Source organism: Tigriopus californicus, chromosome 12 (genome assembly GCF_007210705.1).
Source record: "Tigriopus californicus strain San Diego chromosome 12, Tcal_SD_v2.1, whole genome shotgun sequence".
NCBI classification, from domain to species: domain Eukaryota; kingdom Metazoa; phylum Arthropoda; class Copepoda; order Harpacticoida; family Harpacticidae; genus Tigriopus; species Tigriopus californicus.
In genome coordinates, this window is record NC_081451.1 from 1,604,802 (window position 1) to 1,616,657 (window position 11,856).

The 11,856-nt window shown below is 41.5% G+C and overlaps 2 protein-coding genes across 2 annotated transcripts in view; both read right to left on the reverse strand.

Annotated features, from left to right (window-relative positions):
* Positions 1-2,043, reverse strand: part of LOC131891798 (uncharacterized) — a 6,701-nt gene extending 4,658 nt beyond the window's left edge. Inside the window, exon 1 of the mRNA XM_059241468.1 lies at positions 1,596-2,043. Coding sequence (XP_059097451.1) covers positions 1,596-1,882 — 287 coding nt within the window. The 5' untranslated portion in view covers positions 1,883-2,043. The remainder of the gene's footprint in view (positions 1-1,595) is intronic.
* Positions 2,044-9,075: 7,032 nt separating this feature from the next.
* Positions 9,076-11,027, reverse strand: LOC131891797 (uncharacterized; the record flags this gene model as incomplete). The annotated part of the gene is given in 1 exon segment (XM_059241467.1): positions 9,076-11,027. A coding segment is annotated over 1 exon segment (1,680 nt), but the record flags the coding sequence as incomplete, so codon positions are not given.
* Between the last annotated feature and the right edge of the window lie 829 nt (positions 11,028-11,856).

The window sequence follows — 11,856 nt, forward strand, 5'->3', positions numbered from 1 at the left end:
GCTTAGACAAGAATGTAAAATGGAATAGATGTCAAAATTCAGTGCATGCACAATGTGGTTTGGCTGGGCATGTTGCCTTTGATTTTTACTCCATGGAATAACGTCAGCTGTTCATGAACGCGTTCACTTGACAAGCCCTATTCTTACGGTTAAAGAACATTGCACCTTGATAAGGAGCAGCTTACTGACAAGCCTCAGAAGATGACCGATAGATGGCGCCAGGATCAGAGGGTCGTGGTTGAAATCCTTATAGAACCAAAGCATTCGCTCTTAAAGTCGCCAAGTTTAAAAATTGAAGCAAAATTGGTTTTAAAACGCTATAAAAAACCTTAAAATATGTGGAAGATATTCTTTTGACACCATATTGCAAGCTTAAAATAGTTTTAAAACCAACTTTGCTTCATTTTGAAAGTTAGCCACCTTTAGAGCGAATGCTCTGCTACTACTAAGATCTTTACCATGACCCTCATGATCCTGGTCATGTTCTGAACCTTGTCCGTCAACTGCTCCTTATCAAGGTTTATTCATCGCATTCTTACAATCGAGGCAAGAAGGCATAAGGTTGCAAACCTCAGGGTGTCAAAATTTTACAATGATGCTGTACCCCAAGCATTCAAAGAATTCAATTCAGGCTTCAAATTCATGCTTCATTTAAAAAACTGAGATCGTGGCAGAAAAATACGTCTGTCTCCATCTGATAGAGCTTATTACAGAGTGATTAAAGCCTTGATTGTTGTATTGGCATTAACTAACTTATTGCCGTTATTTGACTACGGCTGCAAAGAAGGCAAATTGGGAAATTCAAATTGTGTGGACACCGTCATTTTCAAGGTCAAATTTTTTGGCCTTCTAGTTAATTATATTGTCCAAAAATATCTCTGTGGTATGCCACTTTGGTAGCAGATTCAGAATTAGTCACATTTTGAAGCATATTGTCATCATTTTATTGGCCAGTGGAAAAAATCACTCTGACCAGAACATCAATTTCAAACCAATGTCCTCAAACTCTCTTATGCACTGTAAGCGGGAAAATTTTGATTTCTTTGATTCAGGGCGGGTTTACACTACGATGGAAAACCAGGATTGAATCCGGTTTATAGAGTCCAGACTCGAGTCCGAGTCCCTTCACTGTACTCAAGTCGAACAAGAAGACTCATATTGCGAAATTTAAACCAAAGAATGAGATTTTTTCCCGAATCCGGACTTGAGTATTTTAGGAAGGACTCGGACTCGAGTCTGGACTCTCCCCAGCACTAGTCCTACTTCCATCCTTAAATTCGGATTCAATCCTGGTTTTCCATCGTAGTGTAAACCCGCCCTAAGACGTTTTTCATCGAGTGAAAATATCTTTTTAGGATCAAACAAATTCGAAGATTACGCCGAACTTTATCTCCTTGAACGAACGAGGGAAACACCAAAATTGGTCATCCTTGGAAAATCATCAACTGTCGAAGTTACCGATTCTCTATACAGTTATTGAATAAAATGATTTATAAACCATAGAAACCCAAAACTAGCTACACGTAAATTATGATCGTTTCCTAACAGCGAGAGAAGTATTGAAATGATGCATCAATATAAATAAAAGGTCTTACTTCAAGTTGTTGGTTGGAGCTTCCCAAGGACTCAAGTAATTTGTAGGGATCCTCGTCCACATTTCTGTAATGGTTGCTTGATGGGAAGGTTTGATCAAAGCAAGAAGCTCAATGAGCAAACGAAAGAATGAGCAAAACTTCCGTGTCATGATTGCTTTCGAGCTCTCGATTAAATGGTCTGTTTTGGGGAAAGTTTGGTGCACATGGAGGGCGAAAAAGTAGTGAGTAGCATGAAGAGCTGAGGTTTTATAAAAAACGGTTTTCTTTTTTTTTTTTTCAAATGCCATTAATAGTTAAGAGCGTTGCAGAAAATGTCACTTTTTCCAAGCCAATGAGGCATAAAGTAAGATGATGTGTTTTGGGCAAGATAAACGGCCAAGTGATGAAACAACTTATTTTGAGTAGACCGTGATAAACATATACCATTTGATTTTAGTTTTTAAATGAGTAAAAAATTTAAACGGAAAAATTGCGAAACCAAACAATTTTTGTATCAGCATCCTATGAACTCAATAATAGAAATTTTTCAAGGTTGAATTCTCGCTTTTTAGTTTCTAAGACGTAGTTTGGTCACTATCTAGGTCATACTTTAAACTTTAACTGGCCTCCGATTGCCAGCCAGTTCCAAGAAAATATGCTTTCATTTTGACTCTTTTTGCATATCTCAAGCACCAAAATTTTAAGGGAATAAGTAAAAACAGGAATTGTATCCACAGTTTCTAAATATGTCCGAACAATAACTGGATTTTAGTTCCACATAGTTCCCGCTCTTAATCGTAAAAGTCGGTGGCCCACTTGGCGTAGACAGTAAATAAATTAGAATCTAATCAGCTCCAAAGTTTGGTCGGGTTGTAGAAAATAGTTGTTTGATCAGATTAATCACCCACTCCACTGTATGAGTAGTTATAGACTAAAAAGGCACTCAAAATGCAGTCGTATTTCGGGGATACTGAAAAGATTAAAATCATAGGTTTTTTTTACAAAGTAGATTATGTAGAACGAGGTGCGCCGAGGCCCCTTTTGAGGTACTCTGTTGTTATTGATTTTTGTTAGGATCCCAATGACTTTTAGCTCATCAACTTTATTAGAGATGAATCCTCGATGGCAACCCATTTACAACCCACGAATAATTGTGGCTTTATCATACTTACAACCACGACTGAGTTGCTTGAAGTTCTCGATCTAATATAACGAGAATTGAACACGAGACTTGGGGAAATTAGAAAATAAGCAATACTATGGAATGAATTGATTGAGCTTGAAGTGAGTGATTTGCCAGTTGCCCTTTACAGAGTAGCCCATATTAAATGTCCCTGGCCTTTAGGTTGCTCTCATTTCGCTATTTTTAATTCAAGTTCGCTGCAACATATTTGGAATTTTCAACCAAATTTTCTCCATGATCAGGAAATGTCAACCAATAAGAGCAAGACGACCTTTTGATTGCCATAAAGAAAGCACGCTTCAATATCTCAGAGGAGATTGAGCGTACTGACTGTTCTTGTTCCAAATCGAGATTATCAACAAATTTAAAAACAAGCAGCGGGGGCTTTTTCTACAAAAATCTGGTTGATATGTTGGACATAGTCGGTAATATATTGCCCAAGTTGGGACTGTTTTATGAAGTACTTCATAAGTTATAGCACTTTTGAAAAATGTGCTTGTTCCATGTTTGTCTCACCTTGTTGTAACGTAAAAAGTCCGTAAAATTAAGGCATGCCTCTCTCGTGACGATTTTTGAGTTTGTAGACATGTACTTAAGACAGGCCAAAAAATGGTATGAAAACTATCGTTTCAGGCACTGAAATATAAATAAAAATTGGTCAAAGGTTCAACATGGTCATAATCTCTAGTCTCAAATGTACACTAAAAATTAGAAGAAAAAATTGTCAGAAAACATCAACGTATGTAGAATAAGGGCGAAATTAGTAACTAAGGGTATAAAGAAATTAAGGGCCTCCGCCTAAGATCTTTCTGACAAGGTTTCTTCCCGCTCAAAGATTTGTTTGACATTGAAACCCAATTTGACCATAAAGGCGATTGACAACCCTCCCATCGTTTGCCACATAAAACAATGTTCAGAGCTTCAACTGAGTGTTATCTTGAGGTCAGAACCAAGGCAAGGGGCCTGCTGGAGGCCGACTAGAGGCTGAGGGAAGTGGGCGAGCCTTTTGGTGTCCAAGCTCGAACCATTGTTAAATGGAAAACTGCATACAAGAACTGCCAAACCCTTTAAACAGACCAGACCGAGGGCGAAAATCTGGAATTACAAGAGTCAGTCTTCGGATGGCCAGGCATTAAACGGTCACCTATCTCCTTTAAACTAAAATTGGATCTTTCCTGGTATGGTAACATGTTTTGTAATAGTGCCTTTAAATGAAACTGTGCAACTCAATATGAACCAGCGATTCTTTGAGGGCGGGGGAAGGGTTTTCAGAAGCACAAGAGAGGCCCTTAATTTCTTTACATCCTGTGGATAGAGAGAGAGAGAGAGACAAAAACACATTTTTCGAGAGTTCACATTGAATATACTTCAACAATCAGATTGATCCCGACTGGGACGTTGTCTGCTATTTTTTTTGTTTTATTCAAACATTGAGCGATACTTCTTTTCCAATGGCGTCCTTTACTCGAATTCATTATTCTCCTTTTCGGAAAAAAAAATTGACAAAACCAACAACCTTTGATGTAAAATAAGCCAGGGACACTAAGGCAAGGAAACGCCACTTTTTTGTGATCACCAAACCTTTCCCGCCAAATAAGGCCTAAAACTTTTGCTGCTGAATAAACATGTCCTAAAGTACAACTGAAAAGTGCTGTTCTTGATAAAGCAAGAATTTGCTCTAAACACAATCAGTAAATACTCTTTTGCTAAGAATATTATTTGTAGCAAACTGCTTCAGAAACATCTCGAAGAAATTTCAAGAAATTTGACGCGTTTGTTATGAAACTGGTTCTCACTCTGGGAATGGTACTCAATCCAAAATAGACATACCTCTGAGCTACATATTGTTCTTTAAACTCATTTGGATGCTTCATAATCATAGAATAATATGTCTTGAGAGATACAACACCTGTTTTATTTGACTATTTTGGTTATTTTGAATGTTTCTTTAAAAAAAAAAACCAATTTATGGGAGTCCAGAGTTCAAATTGAGATATAGTGTACGGTGCTTTGGTATTACTCTGTGCACCTTAAATAATGCTTGACTTTTATGCAAACTTCCTAATAAGTAGAAATTTAAACTCTACTGAAAGATAACTCATTCATTTTTCACCAATGCCTGATGTTTTTTGTCAAATGCGTGGATTAAGGCAAAATTATGAATTGTCCATTCCAAATACTCTAATACGTTAACATTTATGTACCTGTACTTTTATTAACTATTCCATACATTTCTTTTTCATTTTGTTAGTGTAAGTTCTTCATCAATCAGTAATGATTCTTGTTGATTTTCTATCTTTGCGTGTTTTTTAGCCAGTTTTACGCAATATTTCACTGATTTGAAAGACAATTTGTTTGTTTTTGATTAATTTGATGTTCATGGGTATTTCATTTATTCTTTTGACTTTCAAAATTAATTCAGAAATATTTAGTATATGGATGGAGTTTTTAATCAAAGAGATCATTATTTACTAAAAACACTTAAATGTACTATGTAGTACGGATGATCTTGTTTTATTGATGCTAGAGTTACTGTCTTGATTCAACGCAATGGCCTAAGTTGACGGTCAGGGGAAAGCCGTGTCGTTTCCTCTCTTTAGAGTCCCTGAATAAGCACATTCACATCACACTTATAATGAAGTTATTTGTTTTCAACACCGTCAAGTAGCCGAATATTTCATGGAGTAGCAATGCATTCACTCATATTCTAGACCACGAAATTATAGAAATATGAAGAAATAAGAATGAGAGCCCAGAGAGAAAAATCGTCTAATCAGAGAGAAGGGGAATCAGCTGACTCTTGCTGATCTTTCTATATTAAGCATCTTTACTTGGAACCAGTCTCATTTGAGGAAAAGTATTTTTATCTTTACTCGACCCCGAAATGCCAATTCTCGACGTACGCAACTCTATCCACATAGGGCATGTTACTTTGCTCCTTCCAAAATGTAAACAATAGCAAACACAGACTCTGAGAGGCACCACATGGTAGCCTGTGTACTGTGAGTATGAAGAAGCCTTTGTTGTTTGATCCCTTTCTCACAACGGCTAATTCAAAAAACAAGGTATTTCAAGTTTGAAATACTTTGATCTTGAATTTATATTTGGCGTCATATCCAATTTTCTGTGTCAAATTAGAGTATTTAACCTGAAAACATAACTTTTCAAAAATTCCCAAATCATTACTGGCACGGTTGGTGGATATTGAAGTAATCAGGCAATTTGCAATAAAAGTACATGGAAGCAACATGTTTTCATTGATCTTATACATTCATAAAGAGTAATATTGTTGTATGTGTTGTTTACAATTGCATCTATTATGCGTGGCTTAAGACTTTTGAAAGCAGAATTAAAACACACTAGAGATGTTAAGTTTGATTGATTGGATCATTGATAGACCAAATATCACATACTTGAAAAATTTGACAAAATATAATGCTTCAGTACAATAAAACTGGCAGTTTGTCAAGGCCGTGAAAAAACGAAACAAAAATGGTAAAGGAATTTGACAATAAACTCGCACTTTTAAGTGCTATTTTCAGAAACTATCCAAGAAGAACCTAAAACTAACTAATAGATTAGTTCTATATTTGCACGAAATGTGACTCTTGAAGCAAGCCGACAACCTGAAGAGATAGTATAACATATTTTATGTCTTTTGTGATCATTAAGGGTTGTACTGTTGTGTGCATTGTTTGCAAATGCTTATACCATAAGGATTGTATGACTGTATTTTTTTTGTATTATAGTATGATTGTATTTTTGCAATAGAAGCAAAAATAAAACTTAACAAATGTAAATTTAATTTGATTTTGATTGCAAACTTTCAAGCAGTTTTGTTTGCGAAAATGTCAACCTTTTTCCCTGATGCGAACTCTAAGAGAAAGATGAAACACCTTGTTGGGCCTTTTGATGGTGAAACCATTGGTAATGTAGAGGCTATGGCAGGATCGGACTTGGCAATTGGCGAAGCAAGGCCACTTTGTGATAACAGTAATTCAGCTCCCAAAAAGTCACAAAGGATACTACAATACATTATGTTATGGAAAACCGATTTAAAAGAAGAAAAAAAATCGTTTTTATGACAAAATGTCAAGTTCTCTTACTTTAAATGAAAATATCGAAAGTTTCTGGTTCATGTAGTAAAAATTGTAGAGTTTTAAGAATAGGCAATTATGAATGTAACAAAAGATGTGCAGTTTGGTCTCAAATGCCAGTACCTTACTGCCTGTTTCCATTTATGACTCGGTCAAAGAGCTGTGACAAAAGAAATATCGGCCTAGCTCCACTGATGTTTACTACTCTAGTTAAAAGTCTCTCTGGGTTAACGTACTTGAAGAAAAGATCTCTAGTATGTTTTCGAGCTCTTCTGGCCCTGATGGGCCGATGTCTTAGTTTTTGATGAAATGCTAACTGATTCTTACTCCTTCTGTTTTCTCGTACTTGATGCGTTGCATCTTGGATCAGGGCAAGTTCCCCTCTTCTCTGAAAGTAGCTCATATTGTTCCAATTTTCAAAGGGGGAGATAAGTCAGCCCCCAGCAGCTATAGCCCGATTTCTCACACTTCGAATATTGCGAAAGTGTTTGAAAACATCATGAGGTTCAAACTTGTAGAGTTTCTTGAAGTCCATGATGTCCTTCCTCCTAGTCAGCATGGGTTCCGAGCACATTCAAGCACGATTACCCAACTAATTGAACATATAGAACATATTATTGAGGAATAGACTTAATGAAATTGGGATCCAAGGCAAGGTTCTCAATTGGTTAAAAAGTTTCATTTCTGGTAGGAAGCAATTGGTTAAGGTTGAGGGATCCCTTAGTGACATACATGATGTCAAGTCAGGTGTTCCCCAGGGCTCCATCCTAGGGCCTCTCCTTTTTATAATATTCATTACCCCACTTAAAAAGCTTGATATCACTGCCCGTCTTTCTTCTTTTGCTGATGATACAAAGTTTAGTTTCAGGTAGGAATGGCCAATATTGCACTAGCCTGGCAAAAGACCTAGAAAGAATCTACTCTTGGGTTAGTGAGAGTAATATGGCCTTGAACGGAAGGAAATTCCGCTCAATGATCTTTGGGTCAATTCCTTTGAACACTCCACTCATAGATGATAAAGGTAAAGATATTGAGCACGTCTGATCTATGAAAGATCTTGGCGCAGTCCTTCAAAATATTGGAAAGTTCGATGAGCATATCCAGTTGAAGGTGGGAAAAGCTTTTCAAATGTGTGGTTGGATATGTCGCATGTTTAAGTCCAGAGATAGAATCACGATGCTAACTCTGTACAAGTCGATTGTTCAACCACATCTTGAATATGCTTCACCCATTTGGGCTCCAATGAGTTCAGTAGGTTTGCCAAAGGTCGAACAAGTCCAAAGATGTTTCACTAGGAACATCACAAGAATGACAGAGCTCTCGTATTGGGAGAGACTAAAAAAGTTGGGACTGCACAGTGTTCAGAGAAGGTACGAAAGGGAGGATTTAGGGTCAATTCTAGTGACCTTAGAGGCTTAATGTGCGTATTGAGAGCACCTTCAAGTCCTCGAGAATCCAGGCTAGTTCGAACAATGAAGTCCACTTCTCTTCATTCTCGGGCTCCTTCATTGTTCAATATGCTGCCCTCAAGCACTAGTAGGGAGTATGTAGATGTTGATCCAATAGCATCCTTTAAGTCCTACTTAGACAACTTTTTGATCAAGATACCGACCTGATCCACCCTACATTCAAGGGCTAGCCAGATCCGCCAACTCAAATTCGTTGGTGGATCAAATATTATATGAATGCAAAATCAGGTAAAATTGATACCTTTTTCCGTCTTGAACTGCCGGGGATTCCATTCCCAGGAGGTCTAAAGAAGTCTGAAAAAACAAATAAATAAATAGATAAATAAATCAAAAAGTTGCTCAGAGTCGTTATGCCTAAGTGCAGGCCAATTTGGAAGCTCGTTCACAAGCCATATTTCTAGGTGTTCGCGCTTGCTTAAAGACAACTTGCCGGCAGAAAGAGAAAAAAAACCACATGTTCAAAAATTAGTTCTTATTACTGATTACTTTTTCTCATCTACACTTACGAAGTGGTTGCGAATTAGTGGCAAATGGAATTTTAAATGATCTTGTGTCTAAAACGATGAGGAGGAAAAAAACATGATTTTTAGTGAATCACACGAAAATCCGAGGTCTAATTCAACCAAATCGAAATTCAAGATACTGTGTTTCTCTCCTTTCAATAGACAGTGCCTGTGCCGGAGATTGATGTTTTTTTTTTGACCACATATTGCGCCTAGAATATCTGGCTAGTCAGAGAAATAACGCCTTCGAAGTTTTGTGTCAGTTAGGGTCAATATATTCTGCAAGAATGAAATCGGGGGGAAGGGAGCCTTGGTTCGAGGTGGCTGACAATAGCATACTTTGATAAGGTGGCACGTTCTCACGGGGAGATTCACACGCGTTCTGGTAGTTATTAAGCAAAAACTAACCAACCAGAAACGGGTTGGTTGGCTCTCATGTGAAGCGGCTGTTGTGTTATTTCTGCATAAAAGTGATGGCGCGCCAGTGTGCTCTTTGAATAACAAATGGACAGGTAGGCGGATCAATCCGAGTAATCCCCATTCTCTCCCTTTAGGATTCGTTCCAGTTTGTAGTCGGGTTGAATGGTGCAGTCCAGGTAGTGGTTGTTCCACGCCATCACACTGTCGGTTTGAAAAGTGCACTTGCTACACTTGAACTTCTTATCATGCCGGTGGTCGATGCTCATGTGTTGAATGAGTGCCTGGTTGTCCTTCTGAACCTTGCCACAAGTGCGGCACACAAAGTTGGCCACGGTCTGACGGGTGATATGGAGGTTGGGGGGCTTCTTGAGAACGTTGCTCGTGTCCTCTTCCGAGTCGGCGCTAGGCTCTTGAGGTGGCGCAACTGAGGATGACTGCGACGCGCGCGCCAACACTGTTGGCAGAACTTTGGTGATGCCCCCCATGGTGGTGCGGAGTTGGGCCAAGGGTGCGTTGCCCACCCCAGGGGGCGGAGGGGCTGGAGGATGGGGCTTGAGAGTGTATGGCGTTTTACGCCGCTTGCGCTTATTCCGCTCTGACGGCGTCTCCAAGCGCCCACTCTTGACCGAAGACACGAGGTCAATGAAGGGCAACTTGTACGTGGGTCGGTTGTTGACGGTGGTGACTTCCATGATCTTGCGGGGAAAGTTGAGGGGTGACAGGGACCGTGTAACAGGCATGTTGATGGGCGGTGTGGGCACAGCCACCGTCACAGGTTGCTGCTGCGAGGGCAGGGGTGCGGTGGGAAAGGAGGGCAGGACTGGCATGGGCTCGGAGATGATCACGTTGGGCTGATGGCACTGCGGGATGTGATTGAAAATCCCACCCGTGGAGGCAAAGCCGCACAACTTGCACTGCCGATAGGTGCGCTTGTCCTGGCCTTGACCATAAACAATGGTGGTGACCGAGAAGCACACCTGGACGCAATAAGAGCACTTGCCCTCGCCGTGCTCGACCCCATCCAGGATGACGGGTACGATGCGATCCACGGGCACTTGGGCTGAATGAGCCGAGATTAAATGCACAATCATATCACCCTGCCAATGGCAAAAGTAGGGGCAATCCGTGACCACACACGTGAAGATCTTGTCCCCTGGGCGGAGCTTGGTATAGTCCGCCCGCCCACCCGCCTCGGTATGGGGCAGGGGTGGACTGGGCGGGAGCTGGGGTAAAGGGACGTTAGGCAATTGGGGCGGGTTTTGGGACAGGACCAAGGAGCTCAGAGGTGAGGCTCGAGACACTTTGGGGGTAGGTGTGGAGTGAGTGGAAGCGGGCGGGCCGGATGTCATGATGTGGTTGCCCAAGAGGTGCTCACTGCTTAAGGTGTAGCCATCGACGCTGATGGGCCCACTGGGATCTGAGCTCAGCACCTGATCCGTGTTGACAATGATGACCGTGTCACCATTGTCGTCCATGGTGACATAAGAGATATCACTAAAATTGATCTCACGCGTGTCGTCTGACAGCCCGCCCACCTCCGCTGAAGGCAAGCCATCATGGTCCTGGATATGCCCCACCAAGCCGTGATGGTCATCCGACACAATATTGATCACATTCTCGGGCAGGGTTTCATCCACCATGAGTTCACCATGGGTGTGCAAATGACCGCCCGCACCCTCAGGATGGCCCAAAGTCACGCCCCCGTGCTGGTGGTGATTGTGGTGATGATGGTGATGATCTTCGTGAGGGTCATGATGATGATGATGTGGATGGTGGTGGTGGTGGTGGTGGTGGTGATGATGATCCATGTCCTCCTTGATGGAACTCAACTCGAGTGTAATTTCTGGCGAGTGTCCACGGTCCTTGCCGCCCACATGACCCAAGGTGATGGTCTCCTCCTGGATCACATCCGAATGATGAGGGTCCAGTTTCAGGATACCCACCATAGGGTCGCCCCTCAATTCCATTTGCGGCATCTCCATATGGAACTCCTCATGCTCCCCTGAGCCCAAGCCCAAGTTCTCATCCAGGCCGGCTTCTTCCACGCTGACCGGCGTGCTTTGCGTCAGCAACGACGCCCGGCTACCAATGGGTCAATGGGTCAATCGGCGCTGATGAATGGATAGACGGACGGACGGGCGGGCCGGGGGCAGGGAATCGGGCCCCAGAGGCTGATGCCTGAGGGTCGGGTGTGGGTGCGCGTTTCAAGGCCTGAGAAGCCGATGTTGGCCACGGGCAAAGCCACTCCGCTTCAAGTCCAAAATGGCCGAAGAGGCAGCTAAATCCACGCAGCGTTCACACGGTGAGTTCAGCGACGCTGGAGCGTCACAGTGCCCTGAGCGCACCCTTCGCTGGCTTGACATAGAACACTGCGGAGAATCTCACACTAGCTGCGTCCTTTTCGGCAATCACACCCGTCAGGCTGGCCATTGTGGAAGAGTGCTCAGGGTCAGATCTTGAATAGCAGATGTCTCGGAGCCATGGTCGGGGATATAGGTGAGCCAAAGATTTGTGTAGCTACCCCCCACCTCCCAAGATCTTGTGATGGACTTGTATCAACGTTGAATAGGCCAACCGTGGTTAATAAGTGTCAAAATTAGCAGGCGATCC